Consider the following 26,366-nt stretch of genomic DNA (forward strand, 5'->3'; position numbering starts at 1 on the left):
ATTTGTGTTTTTTAAATAGCAAACTCTCAAGGCAAAAGAAAAAATACTTTTGAAAGTGGAGCAAGTTTCTGACAAAACTATCATCTGGTAATCTTTTGTTATGGGAAAAATCTGAAGAACATCAGATAGTTAAATACCGTATATACTCGAATATAAGCCGATCCGAGTATAAGCCGAGGTCCCCAATTTTACCCCAAAAAACTGGGGTAAACTGGGGACTCGAGTATAAGCCGAGGGTGGGAAATGAGGCACCTACCGGTCGGCGAAACCCTCCCTCCCTCGGCCGAGAAGGCTGGCGGCTCCCCCGCCCCGCCCTCTCACTGCACCGGCAGGGCTTCCCCGCGCTAAAGCAAAAGCCCGCCAAGTTCGCGCCGGCCGGTATAATGTGAAAAAAAAAAAAAAAAAAAACTCGAGTATAAGCCGTATATACTCGAGTATAAGCCGAGGGGACGTTTTTCAGCACAAAAAACGTGCTGAAAAACTCGGCTTATACTCGAGTATATACGGTAATATGGCTTTCTTTAAAATATAAAAGGAACAATTTAGTCTTATTCAAGCCAAATGCATGAAGCATAATGAACAGTATTATAAAACAGAGTTGACAGGTTCCTAGTGATTTCACCTTGGCCTATAAGCTTACTAACTATGCAACCTCTTAGATAAAATCAATTCTGTAATAGGTTGGGTAATTTGACTGTAAGAATGAGAGAACTAAGAACAAGTGTAAGAATGAGAGAACTAACTCAAAAAGTGTAAGGAATGTAAGAAAGAGTTGTATGTCTGGAGTACTCGGTTCAAAATTGGTGGATGTTCTTATAGTCAGTATTGGGTATTTTTGTAGATTTCTGCTCAAAGCACTTGTCTTAAAAATAGCCATTTTTAGTATGTACTAATTATGCTTTTAAGCTCTGCAGAATTACAGATTGTGTAGAATTGCCAACCAATCTGTCATTGGAGCATCAGCTTAATTAAAATCTTTGTCATTCCTTACAGAGTATGACTAAGGATCCTTCAGCTGAGGTTCTGTTGGAAAAAAGAGGGTGTGCTGGCATTATTACCATGAACAGACCAAAAGCTCTGAACGCCCTTACTCTTTCCATGATTCGACAGATCTATCCCCAGTTAAAGGTTGGTGGCTTTATATGAAACTAAGGTTATCACAATACCAAAATGTTTTAAATACAGGTAGTCCTTGACTTACGGCCACAATTGAGCCCAAAATTTATGTTGTTAAGTGACACATTTGTTAAGTAAGTTTTGCCCCATTTTATGACCTTCCCTGCCATGGTGGTTAAGTGAATCACTGCAATTGATAAGCTAGTAACACGGTTGTTAAGTGAATCTGGCTTCCCCATTGACTTTGCTTGTCAGATTGGTCGCAACATGACCTTGGGACACAGCAACAATCATAAGTATAAGTCAGTTTGCCAATCATCTGAATTTTGTTCACACGATCATGGGGATGCTACAAAGGACATAAATGTGAAAAACGGTCATTTCACTTTTTTCAGTGCCATTGTAACTTTGAGTGGTCACTAAATGAACTGTTGTAAGTTGAGGTCTATCTGTAAAACAATTGATGAATGGGTTGACAGAAGACATATGAGACTAGCTAAACAAAGACAGCACTTCTGGTCAAGTTGACATTGATTTCTCAGTATACTTTGCCACTAAAAGTGTAAATAGATTCTGTTGAGAAGTATTGCTTTGAAGAGAGTTGAAGGTTCTGTTTGTGACATAGGTCTTCAGTCATTGCATGGCTTGAGAGTATAGTAATGATGTCACGAGCCTTGTGATAAAATACATTGACTGCAAGAGCATCTTCATGTTCCTCCTGGTCTATTTGAGTGAGGCTGACAATAGACAATGGTCCTCAGGCCTGCTCCAAACAGTTCTAATGCTTTGGCTTTCTATTCTTTCTGGACAATCCAACCCTGATCTAGGCGACTTTTATATGCGTTGCATAATTTGAAAGAAACGAGACAGCACATTTAAAACATCTAATGCTCTGACATAGTCTTTCCCATGATTTCTTTCAGAAGTGGGAGCAGGATCCTGAAACATTCTTAATATTAATAAAAGGAGCTGGTGAAAAAGTGTTCTGTGCTGGGGGTGATATAAAAGGTGAGAATGTGAACATTTTTTTTTAACGAAGTTCATGCTTTCTCCTTGATTTTGAATCCAAGGAAATGTCATCCTACCCACCATGCTCATTGCGTGCTAATGCCAGGATGGCCTATTGACATGAACCTCTTATCTTTGAACCTGAGAGGACCACATAGGAAGCGATATCCTCGGGCCTCATTTGATTTTGGGTGATCCACTCTCTATTTATTTTATTTTTATTTATTTATTTTCATCAAGCATGTATTTTATGACAGATATAAGTGTAAATATAATTGTAAATACATGTAAAGGGTATGACTAAAAGAAAACATTAGGACAGGGACGGTAGGCACGTTAGTGCACTTATGCATGCCCCTTACAGACCTCTTAGGAATGGGGTGAGGTGTACACTAGACAGTCTAAGGTTAAAGTTTTGGGGATTTGGGGAAGAAACCACAGTCGGGTAGTGCATTCCAGGCGTTGACAACTCTATTACTAAAGTTGTATTTTCTGCAGTCTAGTTTGAATCAGTTTACCTTGAGTTTGTATCTGTTGTATGCTCTTGTATTGTTTTGGTTGAAGCTGAAGTATTCAGCTGGTAGGCTGGTAGGACATTGTAGCAGATGATTTTATGTACTATGCTTAGGTCAGACCGAAGAGGGTGAAGTTCTAAGTTCTAAGCCCAAAATTTCAAGTCCGGTGGCATAAGATATTTTGTTGTGAGCAGAGGAGTGGAGAACACTTCTTGTGAAATATCTCTGGACTCGTTCAATTGTATTAATGTCCGAAATGCAGTGTGGGTTCCAGACAGATGAGCTATATTCAAGAACTGGTCTGGCAAAAGTTTTGCATGCCCTCTCTATCCTACCTCACCATAGTTAACAGGATTTGCTAATTCTTGTGAAAGGAGTTGTGGAAGCCGGAAGGAAAGAAAAAATGACAAATATTTCAGGATATTAAATGTTGTCATCATTAACTTTGAAACTTTTGTTTTTTAGCTATCTGTGAAGCAGAAAAACATGGAGACAGATTAACAAAAGATTTTTTCAGAGAAGAATACATACTGAATAATGCCACTGGTATGTGTACTCTTTATAGTATCCCCTTAATAACTTCTTTTGACTTCATCTCGGCAGGGAAAATTCTGTTTTAGGATAATAGATATTTATTGTGCAAGCCAATAAAGTCTGTTCTGCTTGGTATCTTTGATGGGGAAGTCTTTTCCATGTTTAGGAGTGAAAGCTATTCATTTAAAAAAGCACAACAGCAGAGGAGAGTGAAATTTTATGAAAGGTTTTTAAAATTAGGATAGTTATTTTCTTAGATCATTTTAATGTCACATCCCAAAAGATAAAGAGTGCTATAACCCCTTATGTGCAAAATTTATATTATTTGAATATATGCTTGTAGTATTTATTTGCTATTCCTGCTAGGGGTGTCCCCATTTCCTGTTTACATTGCATTTATATAAGTAAAGCTAATAAAAACATTAAAGGTGGAATATTTAAACCAATTTCCTTTTTAACTTGTTTGCTTTTTCTTAATTTTTACTTAAATTATTCTAAGAACAGTGTATCCAGATTTAAAATGTAAAACCAGATTTAAAATGTAAAACTCAATAAGGGGGGCATTACAGAATGCCCTCCTTATTGAGACCTATGTAACATTTAATATGTTGTTCTTTTGACAATGAACAAATAACCGTTTCTTGTGTGCTATCCTTATCGATATTAATCTGATTATTAACTTGGGTACCACCAGCTTCTTCTTTTTCTATTCTGGCCTGTTTTTACTTCTCTGCTATCTTTTACAAGGCGACTATTGTAATCAGGTTAAATGAACAGCTGGTTTTTCCTCCGAAAATAACATTAAGAATGGAAAAAAAGAACCTAAACGTAAAAGTATATTTAAAAATGCTCTTAACAATGAAAAAAGGATTGAAATTTATAAATTTACCCCTTTGAATATTTTATTCACATTATAAAGATGAATTTCCTTAGATAAGTGTGCATTCTAATATTTTAAGTAGGATAACAGATTCTATAATTTTTGACAGGCACCTGCAAGAAACCTTATGTGGCACTTATCGATGGAATTACAATGGGTGGTGTAAGTGGAAACATTTTGTAAAATAAGCAGATTGGTTTAACTTGTGTTCATAACGAGTCTTAAAAATTGTGGGTGAATTAGTTACAGCAATTTCAAGCAATCTTATTTGATGGATAAAATTGACATTTATATATATTGAAAGAAGGTTCACAATACTGTCTTCTCATACTAAATGTTCATCGTGCTGCTTTATTAAACTAATAGTAAAAACTATTTTTGGCTGCAAAAAGAACAAAGAACAATGGTAAGGAAAAATGAGAATACTCTGAAAGAAGTTATTCCAGGAGGAAGAATATTTAAAGGTGCAAGGTGAAAAGTGTCTTTAAAAAACAGTAGACAAAGAGTAGGGAGGAGCTACCTTAAGAGGAACAACATTCATTCATTCATTCATTTATTTGGTCAAGCATGTATTAGATAACAGATATGAGTATAGACATGATTATGAATACATGAAATGGATACAAATAAAAGGAACATTAGGACAGGGACGGTAGGCACATTAGTGCGCTTATGCATGCCCCTTACAGACCTCTTAGGAATGGGGTGAGGTCAACAGTAGACAGTCTAAGGTTAAAGTTTTGGGGGTTTGGGGAAGAAACCACAGTCAGGTAGTGCATTCCAGGCACTAACCACTCTGTTACTGAAGTCATATTTTCTGCAATCGAGTTTGAAGAGGTTTACCACCAGTTTGTATTTTTTGTGTGCTCATGTATTGTTGTGGTTGAAGCTGAAGTAGTCATTGACAGATAGGACATTGTAGCAGATAATTTTATGTAATTTATAAATTAATTTTATTTAGGTCAGACCGAAGACGGCAAAGTTCTAAATTATCTAAACCCAAAATTTCAAGTCTGGTGGCATTAGGTATTCTGTTGTGAGCAGAGAAGCAAATAATGTACAGAAAATAAAGGTTAAACAAGCAAGATAATTAGGGATTCTACCAGGTTTTAAATACAATATTTTTTCAGAAAGATACTGAAGGAATTTCTGCCTGGTACTGTTTGTCCCACTACGTAACTAGCACTGTGATGCCAATGACCATCTTACCTTGGTTGTGCTTTAGACAAGGATTGTGCTCTTGGGGGGAAAAAAACATCTTGCTTGAAGAATCTAGTTTCCTTCTGCTAATATTTGGATGGTGTCAGATAAGCAGTGGTTGGGTACAAATAAAGCACTGTATTATGCATGCCTTTTGCAAAGAAAAGCAATTGCCTGCTTTATCTTAGGTAGGATTGGGAATGTTCTCCTGTTGTCTCTTGTATTTTTCCTCTTCTTCTGCTCCCTTGGGAATAGCCAATCCTTGAAAAACTGAGTGTAATCCAGTGGTGAAATCCAATTTTTTTTACTACTGATTCTGTGGGCGTGGCTTGGAGGGCGTGGTGTGGTTTGGTGGGGATGGCTTGATGGACGTGGCAGGGAAAGGATACTGCAAAATCTCCATTCCCTCTCTACTCTGGGGCCAGCTCTGTTCTCCGAACTGTTCAAAATACCAGTTCTCCAGAACCTGTCAGAACCTGCTGGATTTCACCCCTGGTGTAATCATTGTCTGACTGCAAATGATGTAGTCTAGTCACCAGGCTTTTTGGAGACCCCCTTTTCATTATACGCAATTATATATGACCCCCTTCCCATCTTGAAAGAGCTGAGTAGGTAAACTCTCTTTCTCCTAAAATTCTTCCTTGCTAAATGGTAGCACGGACATTTTGTGTTTTGTCCCATGACAATGTTTTTTTTTTAAAAAAGGTGTCATTTGATCCTAGGACCAGCTGTGGATTTCAAATGTGCAGCTGAGCCCTTTTGTCTGTGGGCAAGCATTGTGACTAATCTGCCACCTTATATCAGTGTATCCAAAACGAAGTCTTAGCTGAACATTCTGTATTTCGAAACTGCTTGACCAGACAAGCTCTGGACATTCCTTCCTTGTGTATCTTATTTACTTAGGCAATACTCAGGGTATTCAGACAAAGAACCAAAGCCGAGAGTTCCCCAAAAAACAAAACAAGATCCAACTTCATACACTCTAGGCCCTGGAATGTTTCTCACTGGGGCAATGACAGTTGCAGACAATCACCCATTACACCCAAAGCAAGATTGGACGGGGTTTGCAGATCAGTTCGTTTATCAAGCTGTCATAATCTCTGTAGGCTGAGAAACCAATGTATCAAGATCACTGATACTGCTTCTTGACTTTCACACATCTATTTGAGCCAGCCAGGAAAATCTAGTTATTGAAGGAGGGGAATGAACAAAGGAAACAATGTTTATTCAGAATTTATTGGTCTCAGTTCCTCCAGCTGTACTGACCAATCCTGTGAGACTTCAGCATATTCTCAGCCACTAGAGCAGAGCTGTAATAATGGCAAGAGGTTGTTGAAGTCTGCTTGCTCTTTTCCATTTCTGGCTTCTTATACGACTTGAGTCCATGATTTTGCATCTTTCTCGGGATTGAGGAATGGTCTGTTAATTGCATTGGGCCAGGAACCCTTATGCCACACCCAGAATGGTATTTGGGCTCCTCAGGGCTTGTGGCATTAAATGGAGACTTGCATTCCAAAATGTGCTATTGATATCAGAGGTGCACATAGTACTTCTTTATCCTCTTCTATACAAGGATGTCAGTGGAATTCCTCCAGGTCTAACTTCCAGGTATTGAGGGGGCTTGAAAGTGTGTGCGTGCTTTCGCCTTATTAAAGAATGAAAATAATAATGGTAGTAGTTATAGAATAATAGTATAAATAGAAGAATACAATAATAAAAGTATAAATAAAAGAATATAAGTGTCAAATTAAAAAGAACTATATGATCTAAGTTAGCAATTTACAGTGTTATTTTGTTGTTGTTGTCGTTCCTTCAGATCAATCTCAATTCCTAGTGACTACTAGGACAAATCCATGTAATTTTCTTGTCAATATTTTTGGAAGTGATTTGCCCTTGCCTTCTACCTAGGGTTTTCAGAAAGCAACTAGTCAAGGTCATCTGGCTGACTTTAGACCTAAGGCAGGATTAACACTCACAGTCTCCTGGTAACTTGCCCCGTATCTTTAACCACTCCACAAAATTGAGTCTCAAATGCTATATAAGATGCAAACAAACAAACAAACAAAAAATAAATACAGATAACAGATTAATAGAGTTGGAAGGGACTTTATAGGTCATCTAGTTCAACTCCCTACTCAAACAGGAGACCCTACACCATTTCTGACAAATGGCAATCCAATCTTTTCTCGAGTGATGAAGCGCCCACAACTTTTGAAGGCAAGCTGTTCCATTGGTTGATTGTTGTCACTGTCAGAATGTTCCTCCTCATTTCTAGGTTGAATCTCTCCTTGGTCAGTTTCCATCTATTATTCCTTGTCTGGCCTTCAGGTGCTTTGGAAAACAAGTTGATCCCCTCCTCTCTGTGGCAGCCCCTCAAGTATTGGAACACTGCTATCATGTCTCCCCTGGTCCTTCTCTTCACTAGACTAGCCATGCCCAGTTCATGTAACCGTTCTTCATATGTTTTAGTCTCCAGTCCCCTAATCATCCATAATAACACAAATAAAATTGAAATTTAAAAGGAGAGTAACCTTGCTGATATCCAGTGACCCAGGCAAAATTACTTGTTTCAGTCTGACCTATAAGTAGTTGCTTAGCATCCGCTTACCAAACAAAAGGTACTTATGATCAGGATTTGAAGGTCCAGTGGCTGCCATCCCCCCCAGTTATGTGATTGCATTTTGGGTGCTTGGCAGCCAGCCAATTTACAGCATCCCGTGGCCACATGACCACAATTTGCAGTGTTTTTTTTCTCCAGAAATCTTTAGCTTTCAGAAAAAACCTTAAAACCCGGCTTTACCAACTGGCATGGGGTCCTTAGGAAAAGCTGCTGGCTGAAGGTGATTTGTACACTAACACAGAAGGCAGCCTGCCTCTACCTTCCAAACCCTTGTTTTTAGCTTGTTTTAATTGTTGTAATTTTAATCCGTTTTTATATTTATAATTGTTGGATTTTTTGTTAATTTGATATAATCCACTCAAAGTCTGAACTGGGAGATGGGAAACAAATTAGAGAGAGAAAGAGAGAGAGAGAGAGAGAGACATACATACATACATACATACATACATACATACATTATGGGTTTCAGTAAAAATGACTGGCATTTGCTTAATGACAGGGTGATTCCTTTAATGACTGTTGCAAAGAAAGTCATAAAGCTGGGTCAGTCATGTGATGACTTGCTTAACCACCAGCATCACTTACAACCATAGTTCCGGCCTCAATTGTGGTGGCAAGCCGAGTAATAATGTCATCTTTGAAAGGGCAAGGTATTTAAATGCAGAATAGATAAATTTTAAGAGAGAGTTTGCTTAATTATAGTTTACTAAATAAATAACATTTAGCCAATGTTCATTCATACTATGCCTAAATCACACTTCGATGCATTGCATAGCAATGGGTAAAAGTGTCTCACAATTGTTTGCAGTAGCAGCTAAATTAAAGCAAAACTGTTGATGGGCCTTGCATGGTTAAAATGCATCCTGAAATAGTAGATAATTGTATCTTTTTTTTTTTGTCAGTTGACCTAGAGTCCAGTAGTCGTTTCCTGTTGAAATCATAAGTTTTCAGATGATATGTGCCCAAATGGAACTGAAGCAGAAAAGACGCAAACAGCAATTCAGATAAAATGTTGTAGGTGGAACAAAACAGAAAGCAGACCGCTTCCTTTTGAACAAAGCAACTGAAGCTTTTAAGAACATTTCAGGCCATCGGTTGACCAGAACTGCATGTTAAATGGAATAAATTGCACTTTAAATGGATTACATTAGTCTAATAAGGCATATAATGCAGGAACCAAATTGATGTTTCACAAGACTGGTTTTTAGATGTTTCGTTTTATTTTCTACTCATTTATTAAATCTGGTCTACCACAGAGTCACTGCTTTTAAAAATGAAGGTGTAGCCCAGCCTTAAGTACGGAAGCCAACTGAATGGCATTTGGGGGGAAAAGGCATTCCTTCTCAACCCTAGGAAGGAGGCAGAGGCAAACCATTTCCCAAAAATTTCACCAAGAAAACTGAAGGGACTTGTTCAGGCAGCTGCCAAGAGACAACCCTGACTTGAAGTCTTCACCCCACTCCCAACCCCCAAGGTGAGAAATAGGCTATGCGAGGAAGTATGTATGATTTGAAGGTCTCTGAGAATCCTGTTTTCCCTCCAGATTCGTTTTGACTGCTGATTCGGCAATAAGGATATTTTATTTGATCATATAACATCTGTAGTGAATATTCATAGCCCTTTATTCGGTATTAAGTTTCCCCACTAATTTTTGAATGCACTTGAACTGATCCAAAAGATTAGGCAGTGTTAGCAGCTGTTTTTTACAAGCATGTGTAAAAACATAAATACGTTAAAAGTATCCACAGTATTTTTAGCAGTGTGTAGTAAAAGCTCCTCTTACGGGGAGCATCAGTAAATAAAGCTGCAGATGGCTATATAAAAATAAAGGCAGATTGTGATTTCTCTGTTCCTGGTGGAATGAATGTAATGAATTGACAACCAAAGAATTCCTGTTTCTGTTGGGAATAGTGAAGGAGAAATAACTTACCAGGGTAAAATGTGCCCAGGGAAATTTCAGATACCAGCAGCTTTATTATAGAACAGGAGTGGTTTACTTACTATTGTTTTTCAAAAATGTCCTCACACAGAGTTTATGGAAGTTATTTCTCATCAAGAACAACAATAAAAGGCATCTGAGGAGCAAACCTCATTGACTTCTGTTAGTTTGTTTCCATGTGCAAATTGCCTAGAATTTCTAAAAAGGTAGCTGAGCTGGGTTGAAAGAAACAGCTGAGAGCCCTGAAGCATCTTAAAGACCAACACATCTGATGTGATGGTAGTCTCTTAGAACTTTCATTACACATATATTTCCTTAGTTGGGAGGGGTTCTATAGGGATGGGAATTAAAACATAGTTTAAATTAACAATAGACAAATGTACAGGTATTGACAATCATGTTCTAGCTTAAATGAATTCTAAGTAAATGAAGTACTGCAGTGATTGGGAATAATCTATTCATCTCCCAGCCAAAGCCACTGTAGTGCATTATTTTTGTTGTTTCTGTTCAAGATGTATTGTCTTTTCCGTTTTTGTATCATATATGTAAATAAGTGCCAATGTAGCTTCAGTGACAGAGAAAACACAATGTGGTTTTGAACTAAAAGTTGTATTAATATGGATAGGCGGAAAGATAAGAGCTGTATGTGTGCATAGATACTTTTTTGGATTGCAATAAGATAGATATTTGTGGATGTTGGTGTACTTATGAAATACATTTCTTTATCCACAGCTCAAACCAAAAGCACATATAAAAAAACCTGGCTAGTTTAATCCAAAACCAGCATCTAATTCAGCGTTCTGTTCTTACAGTGGTCAAGCAGATGCCTCTTTAGCATGGGTGTCAAACTCGCCATGTCACATTGCTGTCACGTGACATTTCATGATGTTTTTCCCATTTGCGGAGCTGCGATGGGCGTGGCCTGTGTGTGATGCAGCCGGCCTGCAGGCTGTCAATTTGACACCCCTGCTCTATAGAATGCTTAAGGAAAAATCCAGTGTGTGTAATCTTCCCATTAAATTCTCTGGCAACTGGGTTCAAAAGGTCTTTTAGCTTGGAGTCATGGCCTTGCTTAGTTTCCATTAATGATGTTCCTTCAGTGGTTCTGAGTGACAGATTCTTTGTTTCCCGCTTCCTCATTCCTTTTCCATACATCTCAGCATTAGTATGAACTATCTGTTAACATCAAATGACAGTAGCTGTCTAATGTTTTACTCATAATTCTTTCTTAATCATCTAATTGTATGTATGTATGTCTAATTTATTTAACTGTAGAGCCAGGTCCATATAGTGGTATAGTATTGCATTTCTGGTATAGAATTCTTCTTAGTTGTAAATCTTAATATCTGCATGAAGGTGCCAGATGAAGTCGTTTAAGAATGAAAGATGTCAACATTGTGCAAATGAAGACTTTATTTATGGATTCTGAGTTAGATGAGACATTTGAGGTGTACACTTTCTTGGATGAAGATCAATAAAAATGGAATTCAGGGCCTAGGATAGAAAGCTCTTCTGAGAAATTGTTATTTAACATTTGTTAGTGGGAGTGTTGACAATTGAGAGCATTCATCAATCCAGCCTAGTTGCCATTGGCTTTTACAGCCCCTGACATGTAGCTTTTACCATAGCTAAGAAATAGAATATAATGGAAGGGACCTTGGAGGTTTTCTAGTCCAATCCCTGCTCAAGCAGGAGACCCTATATCATTTGAGACAAGTGACTGTCCAGTCTCTTCTTAAAAACCTCTAGGGATGAAGCACTCATAACTTCTGAAAGCAAGCTGTTCCACTGGTTACCATATTTTTTGGACTATAAGACGCATGGGTGCATAAGACACACAAAGATTTTGAAGAGGTAAGTAAGAAAAAAAAGTTTTTGCCCTCACCGGCCCCCAGGAGTACTCTGCAGGCCTCCCAAAGCCTCTGTGCACCCCATTTTGGCAAAAACAGAGCCGTTTTTTGCAAAAATGGGATGCGTGGGGCGGGGCTTGGGGACTATATTCAGTGTATAAGATGCACCAACATTTCCACCCTCTTTTAGTGGGGAAAAAGTGCGTCTTAACTCAGAAAAGTACGGTAAATGTTCTCACAGTTAGAAAGTTTCTCCTTGTTCTAAGTTGCTTCTCTCCTTGATTAGTCTCCATTCATTGTTTCTTGTTTTGCATTCTGGTGCTTTGGAAAATAGGTTGACCTTCTCTTCTTTGTGGCAGCCCCTCAAATATTGGAACGCTGCTATCATGTCATCCCTAGTCCTTCTTTTCTCTAGACTCGCCATACCCAATTCCTGCTGCAACCGTTCTTCATATGTTATGCCACTTTTTGTTCTCTGTAATTTCATAAAAATATTAGATTCTACATAGCATTGTAGGTAGGCCACTTAGCTTTGGGATTAAAATAATAATTTTGCTTTGCCTTTTTCTCCCCCACTTCTGTGTATCTCCCCCATGGAAGTCTCAAACAAAATTCTGTACTCTGAGAAAAAGAAGAATTGTAAAGTTAAGAATAATAAATGAATTCTTGTGATGGCTCTGAAGAACAGCTTTAAAATATTTCACACATTGAAATGTGTGATGTAGCTATTAATATATTCATAGCTCAGTGACATCCAATTAGCCATGTGCTCCTATGCCTTTGTACTAAGTAAATCCATCTCCCATTTTCAAGTTATCTACAGCTTGATGACAAATTTGTAAGGAATTGTGATAACGACATAGATAAGGATGGCTGAACCTTTTTAAAAAAATAAGCACTTGGTTGAATGTTCTGATGGCATTGTCACCTGTACATTTTGATAAATAGCCACGGATGCCATTTTCCACATAATTGGCAATTATTTCTGGGGATTTTTGTGCACTTGATAAAATGTTCAGCTCAGCCAAAAATATAATGAAGTAATTGCAAAGGATGAGGATTTAGAGTTCAAGATGGAACAATATGCAATATGTTTGAGTTTTAGACTCCTCTTGGAGGGTTCTAGCATCACATCCTATAGGACTAGTTGTCTTTATAAGTACTGAAATATCATCCTGTCCCTAGCATCATAGGAGGTAGAGTCATAGAAAGTTGCTTATAACTGTTGATACTATTGTTCCAAGTAGCTTACTCTGGCAATGAGTATCCATAATTGATGAATTTTTCCAGCTGTGCAAGGAACTGCAAAGGATTGAGCCAGGGATCTTTGCGGGCAAACCACATTAGCTATGACCGTGATGGCGAACCTATGACACATGTGCCTGAAGTGGCACGTGGAGCCGTGTCGCCTGGCATACGTGCCGTCGCTTGTTCCCGCGACAATCAGCTAGCCTTTGTGCGTGAGGCAGTGCCGAAAACTGGAAGAGCTGATCTTTTGTTTTCTGGTGTGAGCATGTGTGCCAGCCAGCTGATCGGCGCATGCGCATGTGTGGCAGTAACCCAAAGACTTGCTGGCCGGAAGTATGTTATCCTGAAGTACCTTATCTGGTGGGCGCATGCCTCCTGGGCAGCACCTCTTCCTGATGAGTGTGCGCGGGCGAAGTGCTCCCTTTTCGGCACTGGTGCTGTATGCGGGCACGGTTCCATCACTGAGCTATAAACTAGGGTCCTTCCATTGAAATTGGTTTAAAATTTCTGTTAAATTTGCTTAAGATATCATCTTTAGCAAGACCATTTCATGTCATTTAAAATAATGGGAGATGGGGATTATTCCATTTTTTTGCATTTAAATCTTACAAATGATTAAGATTATAAATGATGATTATAAAATTTCTGCATTTTGATGTATGGGAAAGGATTGTTATAATTCATTCCTCTTCAACCTGATTCCCTCTACATATTTTGGACTGCAATGTTGATCATTCTTAACCTACATAGCTAATGAAGTTGCTGAGATGAGAGCATCTTAGAGCTTAGCAGATTAGCAGAGCCTCCATCTTTGTTACTATCCTTTTCTTCTGTGTTAGTAGTTGTGCTATCAGAGCAGGGGTAAAATGCTCCCAGTTCGGACCGGATTGCCTGATCCGGTAGCGATGGCAGCGGGTGGTTCGGAGAACCAATAGCAAAAATCCCTCCCCCCCCCGCCCATGCCCAGCTGAGCCATGCAATCGTCAGAGATTATTTTTTTTTACTTTTAAAAGCATTTTTTCTTCGGCCGAAAAAATGCTTTTAAAAATAAAAAAAAGCCTCTGATGATCATGAGGCTCAGCTGGGATCATTAGAGCCTTTTAAAAGCATTTTTTCTATAACCTCTTCGGCTGAAGAGATTGTAAAAAAATGCTTTTAGAAGATTCTGACGATCCCAGCTGAGTTGCCTGATCATCAGAGGCTTGTTTTTTCTTTTAAAGGCAAAAGAAAATGCTTTTAAAAGAAAACAAAAGCCTCTAACGATCAGGCAACTCAGCTGGGATCGCCAGAGCCTTTTAAGAGCATTTTTAAACAACCTCTTCAGCCAAAGTGGTTGTAGAAAAAATGCTTTTAAAAGTAAAAAAAAAAAAAAGTTGGCCACCCCCAACTAGTCACATTACCCCCCCCAAGCCACGCCCACAGAACCGGCAGTAACAAATTTTACATTTCACCCCTGTACCAGAGCAAAGCTTTTGTATTTATCAGAAAAGCTGCTAAAGTGGTCTTCCCCAAAGTAAGATATATCCTTACTTCCAGGCTTCCAGTCACTGAGGTTCCAATGCTTATCAGCCCGGGATGCAATTTGGAAAGTATTGGTTGCCTTCAGACTGTAGCAAAGGGTTATTATGTCCAGCAGTGCAAGGTTTGTAGTATTCTCAGTATTCCCATAAGAGGATTGAAAATGTTTGCTTCTATTTTGAAATAGGTGTAATTTGATCTGTTGAAACCTGAACAAAACTGTGATCACATCATAGTATATCCATCGGGTATATAGTTTTTGTTTGTTTAAGGCCAAATTGTGGTTTCTAACCATAGTTTACAATGATACTTGTTTTGGACATCTCTCATTAGACTGAAGTTACTTTCATAGAGATTTAAGATAAATTACTGGCTGATCTACTGTGTTTTTTCCTTCCTAGTATATATGCCTTACATCAGGGGTGGGTTCTACTTACCTTTACTACCGGTTCGCAATGGGGCCGCATGCGCAGAAGCTTCCTGATGATGTCGGGGTCAGTGGGCAGAGCCTCCCACTGGTTTTACTACCGGTTCTTGCGAACTAGTCCGAACTGGGGACAACCCACCACTGCCTTATGTAATTATCTAGAAATTTCCGTTTCTGTTTTCCTGACACTGCCCTGAGAATCCAGTTTGGTTCAAAACCCCTTACCTGGCTGAGGGCAATCTTAATTTCTCTCCTACAGTAGCATTTGTACGAGATCGTTCAGCACACTATTTATCTGTAAAGGCTGAAAACACTGGAAGCAGCCTTGAATTAAAATTGAATCTTTCTGAATCTTTCAAATGGCTGCAGACATAATCCCAGAGACAAACGGTGCAGACTGTTTTGTAGCTAACACCACCAACAATACAGCTACCCTTCAAAAAGACCTTGACTTTGTATCTGAATGGTCTAAAACTTGGCAACTCCAAATCTCAACCAGCAAATGCTCAGTCTTACATATTGGAAAAAAGAACCCAAACACTAAGTACAAGCTTGATGGACATTACCTTACAGATGACCCCCACCCTGTTAAAGACCTTGGAGTTTTCATATCAAATGATCTAAGTGCCAAAGCCCACTGCAACTACATCGCAAAAAAGGCTCTAAGAGTTGTAAACCTAATCTTGCGTAGCTGCTTCTCCAAAAACACTACACTACTAACCAGAGCATATAAAACATTTGCTAGACCAATTCTTGAATACAGCTCGACTGTCTGGAACCCATACCACATTTCTGACATCAATACAATTGAACGTGTCCAGAAATATTTTACAAGAATAGTTCTCCACTCCTCTGAATACAACAAAATACCTTACGCCACCAGACTTTAAATCCTGGGTTTAGAAAATTTAGAACTCCGCCACCTTCGACATGACCTGAGTTTAACTCATAGAATCATCTATTACAATGTCCTTCCTGTCGAAGACTACTTCAGCTTCAATTGCAACAATACACGAGCACACAATAGATTTAAGCTTAATGTTAACTGCTCCAATCTTGATTGCAGAAAGTATGACTTCAGTAACAGAGTTGTTAATGCTTGAATAAACTACCTGACTCTGTGGTCTCTTCCCAAAATCCCCAAAGCTTCAACCAAAAACTGTCTACTATTGACCTCACCCCATTTCTAAGAGGTCTGCAAGGGGCATGCATAAGAGCACAAGCATGCCTACCGTTCCTGTCCTATTGTTTTCTTTCATTATATCCAATTAATATAGTTATTGCATGCTTATGCTTATATATATATGCTTATATATTGTATAGTTATTACATGCTTATGCTTATATATACTGTGTGACAAAATAAATAAAAATAAATAAAAATAAATAATCCTGAGTTACCTCATGATAAATCTTGATAATTGGAAAAAAAATGATTCAAGAACTGGTCAATGGAAAAGCAAAGTAACACTGTGAAGCATTTCAGTAAGCTGTGAAAACCATGTCTGTGGAGAAGCTACTAACCTACATTTACAGTCTGTCATTTGCACCTCTATAACTGTTTGGTTCGGTTCTGCAACCCAACAAGAAAGACACAGACTTCAGAGGATAATTAGAACTGCAGAAAAAATAATTGCTACCAACCTGCCTTCCATTGAGGACCTGTATACTGCACAAATCAAGAAGAAGGCCATGAAAATATTTACAGATCCCTCACATCCAGGATGTAAACTGTTTCAACTCCTACCCTCAAAACGATGCTATAGAGCACTGCACACCAGAACAACTGGACACAAGAACAGTTTTTCCCCGAAGGCCATCACTCTGCTAAACAAATAATTCCCTCAACACTGTCAAACTATTTACTAAATCTGCACTACTTATTAATCTTCTCATCGTTCCCGTCACCAATCTCTTTCCACTTATGACTGTATGACTGTAACTTTGTTGCTGGCAATCCTTATGATTTATATTGATATATTGACCATCAATTGTGTTGTAAATGTTGTACTTTGATGAAGGTATCTTTTCTTTTATGTACACTGAGAGCATATGCACCAAGACAAATTCCTTGTGTGTTCAATCACACTTGGCCAATTTAAAAAAAAATCTATTTCCTTACTGGCTGCAGAAACAAAAGCCAAATGCTTGCATTTGCAGCCAGTGTGGAAAGATAAACAACCGGCATTATGGACATTAGTTTGTAAAACAGCAGGTGGCGGCAGCTAGCCATATCTGGCTGATCTCAAAAAAACTCAGGAAGCTTTTAAATAGTGACAGGAGACCCCAAGGAATCCCAGGGCTTTAGATTAAATCCGGAAGTTGATAAAAGCTTCCCAAGAGGTGGTGCTAGCAAACCACTTTTGTAATGTTGTCAAGCAGGTTACAGGATCACATCTATGAAGTCGCCCTTTTGCCAGTTAAAGAAAATAGGATAACTTTATCATTGAACAATACTTCAACCAAGCATTAATGGTGGGGCAGAGACACTTCTATCACTGTGAATGTAAAGGGAACAGAGGCACTCTTTTTCTTTTGTGTTTTCCAGCACAAAGTTTTTGGGAACTTGGGGGAATTGACAAGTTTTAAATAATGAAATGGGTGATTTAAATATTGCAGGTTAAGGTGCCCCATTTTATCCTTTAAAACTTATCTGAGCCCTCTCAAATCAAAAGACCCAAATCTTTGTCCTCCTGACTTCAGTGGAGGAGGAGAAGGAGGAGGGGAAGGGGAAGAAGGAGAAGGATAAGAAAAGAAGGATAAGAAAAGGAGGGGGGAGGAGGGGGGGGAGGAGGAGGAGGAGGAGGAAGCTTTATCAGTGACTCTGGGCAGCTTATGTAATAAAAAGTTTAAAAGTACTAGGAAACGATTAAAATTACAAACATTGAATAGAAAAGCTACAAATAAAAATGATAGGGATCTTCTGGAGATGTTTTGATATTTTCTTTTTCTTTCTTTTTTTTCAAAAAAGTTTATTTTTGTTTCTCATAAACATATTTAAAAGTACAGTCTTTTATCCATCATTTTCCATTCATTTTATATTTTAACTTTCATTTTCAGTTGTTCGGGGCTGCTCTTTCACCATTCACCCTTCTTTATTTTGCCACAACTTTTCTTCTTCCCCTTCTCTTCCTTCCTCTATCTCTTCCTACTTTCTTCGTTCTTCCTATCCTTCTCTTTCCTACTTCCCCTTCCCTTCCCCCACTCCTCTCTTCTTCCCCCCCTTTCTGACCCTCTCTCCTACTACTCTGAAGTTTTGATATTTTCATAGCTTTTGTTGGTTGTGCCGTAGGGGGTTGAACGATCAATTTTTTGATAAAATTGCATGGATATCCATTCTGTTGGAAGTTGTGTAAATAGTCTGTTTACTTTTCCTGATGCTCAGGGTTGTAGTGTGTACTCATCTAAATAGTGTTTTTACACAGCTTCTTTTGTGGGAAATTGGGTTGTCACCTTGGTAATGGAGCACTTAGTGTGGATGGTTTATGATAGTTATGTGTTTCTAATTAGTACCATTAGCTGCTGCTGAGAATACCTAGAAAGGGTAGAATGTTATTGTGTCCTTTGTTCCTTATGAATTTTATTCTTTAGAACAGGGGTCTCCAACTTTGGTCCCTTTAAGACTTGTGGACTTCAACTCCCAGAGTTCCTCAGCCAACTTTGCTAGCTGAGGGACTCTGGGAGTTGAAGTCCACAAGTCTTAAAGGGAGCAAGGTTGGGGACCCCTTCTTTAGAAGATGTTGTTTCATGTGTCTTCTCTACTTATTCCTTTTTTACTATGACAAAGGTGTCATGAATATACTGGATCCATACTTTTGATTGTATCCATGGGAATATACATAGCATAGAAGGATAAGGATAATTTCTAGACATTGCATTACAGTCTTTGCTATAAGTCCTAAAAATGGTGATCCCATGGAAGTTCCTCTGATTTGTTGGTATATTTTTCCATCAAATTGAAAGTAGTATGTCCACGATTCTGTGTATTTCAAACTTAGTATACAGTATTTAGTTAGGTTGAATGTGTTGTATAATAGTGCTGCCATGGATTCTTTTACTAATTCTGGGAATGTGGAATGTTCAGAGTAAGAAAGTAGCTGATGCTGGGGAACTGTGATTTAATTTAATTAAATTTATTTTGATTTACATCTATTGTGAATAACACTAAATTAATTGCTGTTAGTTAATATGAGCGGTCCATATGTATATAATGTGTTTTCTGTTATACTACGGTACAACCTACCAATTTGGGAGGGGTCATGAAGGCTGCATCCAAAGATGATGGGAATATAGGTAAGGTTTCCTTACAGAAATTTATCAGAAGAGGAAAAACAGTGATAGACAGTGTTATCGATTTTTCAAATTTTAAAACTGGAAAAAATAATTCAGTTCCCCAGCACCATCTTTGTATACTCAGAAGTTTGTCATTTTTTGGAATGACCCCATTTTAGTCTGAATCATTGTTCTGTGATTTATCTCTGACATATACAGAGGGGTTCATAAGTGGCTAATTCCTGGTAGTTGTGAGTGGAATAAACTGAGATTTTCTGGGACAATGCTAGCTTTGCTAGTCAATTGAAAATACATATTTTATATTGGATATTAAACAGGGAGAAATTTGTTGGCGTGTAATAGAAATAATTCTAACCTGAGAACCTTGAAACTATAACTAAAATGTAAACAAAATAGGGACTGACTAATTCATTGATTTAAACATGAGTCATCAGATGAAAGCATGCAAATGCATAAAATATATATTACTCATACCTCACCTTTCTTGTTGTGATGTTTATTTCTTGCAGCTTCATGTAATTTATAAAAGAAAGAATCATTTAATAATAAAGTTACAAATTAGGAACTGCTTGGCAAGCTGTTCTTCCATGTCTCTTAAAATTTGAGCTCCAGTGTTATGGAGGCTTGAGTCCCAGCTTTCCTCTCTTCTAATGAGCCATAGCTTTAAGTGTGATAAAAAAAATGTGGTTTGTGTTTGCATTTTGTGGTTCTTTTTTGTGTGTGTGCCTAGTATTGAAATGTTACAAAAAGTTAGCTCATCCTTAACCTGAATTGACGTTACTGAATAGCAAGACATCCTTTTTTCTGTTAGCATAATATGCATATGGAGGAACCTTTTGATTGCCTACTAAAGGATTAATTTAGCAGCTTTGCAATACATAGTCCATCTTCTGAAATAATTTGGTTTTCCAACAGTGATGGCCTGCTAGGAAATGGCTTAAGCTAATTAGCATTTTATTGTAATTTAGAAGGTCAATCAACAAGGTTCAAGGTTTTGGTAACTATCTTCAAAGCGCTCCATGGCATAGGGCCGGGTTATCTATGGGACCGTCTGCTGCCACCAATTGCCTCCCATCGACCCGTGCGCTCTCACAGGGAAGGACTCCTTAGGGTGCCGTCAGCCAGGCAGTGCCGACTGGCGACACCCAGTGGGAGGGCCTTTTCTGTGGGGGCTCCCACCCTCTGGAACGAACTTCCCCCAGGTCTTCGTCAACTTTCTGACCTTCGAACCTTTCGCCGCGAGCTTAAGACACATCTATTTATTTGCGCAGGACTGGACTAGAATTTTTAAATTTTAACTTTGGTTTTAACGGGGTTTTTATTATTTTTATTGCAATTTTTAATATTCGGCCTTATTTAATAAGTTTTTTTAAATTGGTGTTTTATTTTGTATTTATATGTATGTTTTTATTAGGCTGTAAACCGCCCTGAGTCCCTCGGGAGATAGGGCGGTATAAAAATATGATTAAATAAAAATAAATAAAATAAACAGAGCTGATAATTCATTAGAGATGCATTTTGGTATCAAGCAAGGGTGGTTAATCTGTAGCACTCCAGATATTGCTTGAACTACAATTCGCAGCTTCTATAGGGAGTATGGGCAATGGTGAGGAATGCTGGGAGATGTAATTCTGAAATACTTGGAGTGCCAGAAATTGTCTAACCTTTAATTATGCTCCTTTATATTTTGAATGTTGGAACTGTTCCTTTAAATTATTATTGGCAATGACAGATAGAGTCGTTCTTTACAGAAGGGGAAGTCCTTATCTCAGGTGCCAGAAGTAGCAATTCCTGACCCTGAAAGAAATAGCTTGTCTAGCCAGTCCTTTTGAGCTGAGTGTTTTCCTGTTCTGAATGAGCCAAATACTTCTGACCTCTCCAGTATGCTGAATAGTGAATACGTTTGAACATGCACATTGAAAAATATAGGAGTATGTGCCTGCAGTTTTCCCAACTTGCATGGAAATATCTGATGAAAATCATTGGGTCTAGAGCAGGGGTGTCAAACTCACATCGTTATGGGGGCATCACGTGGTGTATTGTGACTTTCCCCCCTTCATTAAACTGGGTGTGGGAATGTCCAATGCATGACGCATTCAGCCCGCGGGCCGGGAGTTTGACAGCCCTGGTCTAGAGGGAGAAAAACTGGGTTTGTTTCCAGAGATAAAACCAATGGTGTGATTAAAAGACCTTTTACTGTGCTTAATTGTAAGCTTTAGTTGTAAAAGTGTGCCTAAATGTCTGAATGAATGAAAATTGTATTTCTGCAATAAGTAGCAGTTTGATAGCCAGTTTGGTATAATGGTTAAGGCAATAGTGTAGAAATGGGGAGATCCAATTTCAAACCCACTGTCAGCCATAGAAACTTACTGGATCATGAAGAGCCAATCACGCTCTCTCAAAGTAATCTGAGAATGTATCTGTATAAAACATACAGAGATCCCCAAGTAGACTATCCTGAGGAGACATGGGATGTAAATCTTACAAATAGAATAGTAATAAAGACACAATATCCTTGCGAAAAATATGTAAATATGCAATTGGTATTATGTTAAACAAGACATGAGAGAATGCTGCTTAAAATAGTACTCAGCATCTGCAGGGTTTCTAAGCACCTGTATTAAATCTGTATTAATTAAATCAAGCACATAATTTAATCATTTTAAAATGGTTTCCAAATGATTGACAAATGCATGGCCTAAATCTAGTAGCACCATAAAAATGGTGGCAATTTATTATTAAAAAAATGGAGCTGATGGGGAGTAGCTAGGCCTAAATGTGGACTATAATAGGAAACTGGTTACTAGGATTCCCAGCAGAACTTATTACAGGTCATAACTGTCCCTTCCCTTCCTTTTTGTTTTCCTTTGGTAGGGTGTGGGCTTGTCTGTCCATGGGCATTTCAGAGTTGCTACAGAGAGGACCATTTTTGCAATGCCAGAGACAGCAATAGGTAAGCACCAAACATTGCATTTTATGTTGACTTTTCATAGAGAAGCAGAAACTACTGTATAAATACCAGCTAGCATGTGAAGAGTCAAGTTCCTACCCTGCTGCAGCACTTAATACTATTGATCTACTCCCATATTCTGACAGGTAACATCCCACAAAGGGTCTGTGAGAAGATCATTCACCCCCATGTATACCACTTAGAACTTACAGGAGGAAACATTAGATAAAATCTGAATGATAATAATGATTTGATCTTTATTTCTTGAACATTTCCACTCATGGAGTATGCTTTTTCATACTAAGGAAGAATTGTTCCCGAGTCCTTTGCTTATTTTTGAAATAGGTGCAGAGCAAGAGATGGAATTTGACAAAAAAAAGTAACCTTTTCTTTATGTAGAATTAGGACATCATCATCAGAGACTGACTACCAGATTAACTAAGGAGCAACAATATAATGCATGCAGGAACTACATAATGTCTGCAGGATCCCAAAATGGGGAAATAGATTTTAGGGATTTTAGATTAAATGGTGAATTAAAAGAAAAAAGAAATTCCTGCCACCTGAAGCCTCACTTTGTTTAGTTTAAGAACACCAACATCCCCTGAAATGTGATGGATCTCCAGAAATATACAATACATTTGTTTTTAGAAATTATTTTAGCACTTATTCCATAGACCACAAGTTGGGAATCATTTGTTCAGAGTTATTCTATGAATAAATGCATTTTGTTCATGGGGAGAAGATTGGGACATCATTAGAATATCTGGAAGAAAAGCAACCCGATGAACTGAACCATTTATAGGTTAAGAAAATTTTTCTTCCAATATGGATGTGAAGGGAACTGCTCAGTTTGGGGACTGCAGCAATGGAACACAGATGTGTCTCCCTAATCTAAGTGCCCAAATCTGCTCCCTTTATTCATAAACCAGTGGTTTGGTTTTATACTTTATTTTTGTATGTATTCACTTCCCAGAGTTACCCAGGATTTGGGTAGTAAGTTAGAAATATGAACTGGATACATTCCATAGTGTCCCATTTTATTTGACCCTGAGACTACTCATATACTGTGTTTAAGGACAAGGTTTTTAAAATATCTGGTATGAAAAAATAGTATCATGGATTTGGCTTCTGAGAACTATCTTTCCAATCCCAAAAGAAAAAGGCCCAATGGCTCCTAATATATCAGTACCATTTTCCATATTAATATCATCCTAAAGTCTGAAGATGGGTTTGAAAAGATAATTCACACGAATACAAAGTTTGAGGAAAGGGTCTTACACATGTAAATTGTATTTTGTGATGTTGCTACTAATATTTGTGTCCCACAACAATTCACATAAGCTGTTCAAGTTAAAAAAGTGGAAATGTTCCTTTTTGTGGCTATCAACTTCAGCAGAGACCTTAAGAAAATTGTGTGGGCAAAAATGGTACAGTGTGTTTTTCCACAAGATGAGCAAAACAGCCAAGGATTCATTTTCAACCAAATCAGCCCACTTAACAAGGCCTAGTTATTAGCAGGGGGGAAACGGCACTTAAATTTTAATTATACAGCCTTTTTTCATCTTGCATATCTTTTTCCCCCCTTTAATTGCAGGTCTTTTCCCTGATGTGGGTGGAGGCTATTTCTTGCCAAGGCTTCCAGGGAAGCTAGGCTATTTTCTTGCTCTTACAGGATTTAGGCTGAGAGGAAGAGATGTCCACACAGCAGGAATTGCAACTCATTTTGTAGAAGCAGAGAAGGTAAATCTGCCAAAATAGGTAACAGTTATGGGATGTGCACCTGAAAAAAAGAGGGAGGTATTTCAGTAGCACCAGTTTCTCCAGGAAGAGGCAGTACATTCCAGAGAGAACCCAGTCCAGAGCTGGATGGGAGAGAGAAGAAAAGGTTCAGGGTAGCCAGACCCTAGAATTCCTCAGCATATATTTAATAGATTAGAGGTTTATAGCTTTAGTCTGGCAAGATTCTGTCTATTAGGTATAAGCAAATAAAGAATTGGACTCAAATGGATTTCACTGTTTCTTCTTTAGGGTTGGGCCTGACAGTTACTGCTTATACTGCATCCTTGTTCCTAGTTTTGTGAGACAGGTATATTTTTAGATCACTTTGTGCACTTTTTGATCAGGTGATCAACACTCCCTTTGTCTTTTAACCTTGTCTGGTTTAATTTGGCACTCAGAAATAAATTTCCAGGCTACCATCCAAATCAAAACTCAGTACATACAAATCTATCGTTTTCAATATTTTGCTGGATTTTTCTTCTCTCCCCGCCCTATGTTTGTGTCTCATTTCGAGGCTGAAGGGAGGGGTCCTTTGGAAGATAGAGTGGACTATAGGAAGAAAGACATTTCTGCCATTCAGTAACCAATCCCAAGTCCTTTTATTGATAGAAACCAGGATAGGATACAATACATCGGATTTCATAACATCTTACAGTGAAGTGGTTTGGCCCCTCAGAAGTCTATACTCTTGTTGGAAATTTCTGCTTTCTCCCTTAGATATCTACCTGCAGATGGAACTTTTTTAAAAAAGTGATGATGCCCCAAACTTCAGTTGCTTTTCCCCCGTTTCTTTTTATAAAATGTCGTGAAAGAGAATAAAGGTCAACTAACTTCCCAAGGTTTCAAACTGTTCTATTTTTTTATAACATCAGTCTTGAAATCACTTGTGCGAAATTATAATGTTTCAGAAGTTATCTCTACAACTAGTTCTATACTAGTTGTACAGATAAGGCTTCCAGAGCAAAAAGAAGCCTAGTTTTTCATGTAATATTGTTTTTAATAGGTATCTGAAATCTCTCTTGATATTATCAAGAAAAATCATCTCATTTTTCCTGACAAAAATGTGATTGGATAATATTAAGGCCTGTATTGAACAAAATGTTGGCTCTCTCTCTCCCCCCTCCCGCCCGCCCCATTGTTGTTTAAATGTTAGATTGTTTGATAAGGTTCAAACTGTGAATATGATAATAGATTTGTATATTTTTTATAACTATTCTTTTATTTGCAGATGGCTGCTCTCGAAAAAGATTTGATAGAATTAATATCCCCCACAAAAGCAAATGTTGCAGATGTTTTGGATTCCTATCATAAGGAGGTAAATGAAAATTAAACTATACAGTAGATTTCATAATAGAGAATCTTTATATACAAAGCACACCTCTATTAAGAAAGTCTGACTCCATTTATGCTAAATCTCTCCAAAGATCTAGCACAAATATGGTCCTCAGTATATCGGTGGAATTGCACAAGAATGCCTCTTGCAGATCAGAGATTAAGAATAATAAGGAATAGAAATAGCACTTAGATTTATACTGTATACCGCCTCATAGTGCTCTGTAGCAGGGGTCCCCAACCTTTTGGACCTCAGGGAACACTAAATTCATAATTTTAAATCCCGGGCACCACTAATATGACTTTTTAAAAAAATAAATAGCATTTAGTGCAATATAAAAAATGCAAATAATTTTTCTGCAGACCACCAAAATTTTCTCGTGGACCACCTGTGGTCATCACTGCTCTACAGCCCTCTCTAAATGGTTTACAGAGTCAGCATATTGCCCCAACAATTTTTTGGGGAAAATCCTTATTTATTTCTAATCACAATAACAAAGATAAAAATGAGCTGTTGTCATAATGGTTAGGGTTTTTTTGATTAAGAGAAATAGCAGAGCCTTTTTCTGTAACCATTTTAAATGATTTGGCACTGAAAGAAGTTTTGTTCTCTTTTTTGTCTCATAGTGCAAACTTGATCAAGAAAAAGAATTTATCCTTGGTGAACACATGGACAAAATTAACAGGTACTTGTCACTTAATGCAGCCAGTAATACACAACTATTCTTTTGTTTTGAGAACATAGAATAGATATTTTGAAAGCATCTCATTTAGGTTTGTATTCTCTGCCATCTTTGTTCCTTTTGTTTTGTGTAGTTTCCTTGTATTTAAATATTTTTAGCAATTTGAAAACTGCCCAGAGTTCGCTGGGAATCAGGTAGCATATAAATTTAAACAACAACAACGAGTTGGAAGGTCTTCTAGTCCAACCCCCTGCCTAGGTAGGAAATGCTACACCACTTCAGACAAATGGTTATCCAACATCTTGTTAAAAATTTCCAGTATTGGACCATTCACAATTTCTGCAGGCAAGTTGTTCCACTTATTAATTGTTCTGTCAGGAAATTTCTCCTTAGTTCTAAGTTGCTTCTCTCCTTGAATCATCATGATGTCATCATCATCATCTTCACTTGACTAAGGGGCACAAAAATATTT

General features: G+C 38.0%; 1 protein-coding gene across 2 annotated transcripts in view; it reads left to right on the plus strand.

Moving 5' to 3' along the window:
* The window catches only part of HIBCH (3-hydroxyisobutyryl-CoA hydrolase), a 45,433-nt gene that overhangs the window by 1,478 nt on the left and 17,589 nt on the right, over positions 1–26,366 (plus strand). The window contains exons 3-10 of one of the 2 annotated variants that reach the window (XM_058188635.1): positions 994–1,128; positions 2,040–2,124; positions 3,105–3,185; positions 4,163–4,215; positions 22,022–22,100; positions 23,773–23,840; positions 25,108–25,194; positions 25,839–25,897. In XM_058188635.1, the coding sequence (XP_058044618.1) occupies positions 994–1,128; positions 2,040–2,124; positions 3,105–3,185; positions 4,163–4,215; positions 22,022–22,100; positions 23,773–23,840; positions 25,108–25,194; positions 25,839–25,897 (647 nt within the window). Of the gene's footprint in view, positions 1–993; positions 1,129–2,039; positions 2,125–3,104; positions 3,186–4,162; positions 4,216–22,021; positions 22,101–23,694; positions 23,841–25,107; positions 25,195–25,838; positions 25,898–26,366 lie in introns of both variants that reach the window. The other variant, XM_058188628.1, reaches the window with a different exon arrangement.

This window comes from Ahaetulla prasina, chromosome 1, assembly GCF_028640845.1.
Source record: "Ahaetulla prasina isolate Xishuangbanna chromosome 1, ASM2864084v1, whole genome shotgun sequence".
Classification (NCBI taxonomy): Eukaryota; Metazoa; Chordata; class Lepidosauria; order Squamata; family Colubridae; genus Ahaetulla; species Ahaetulla prasina.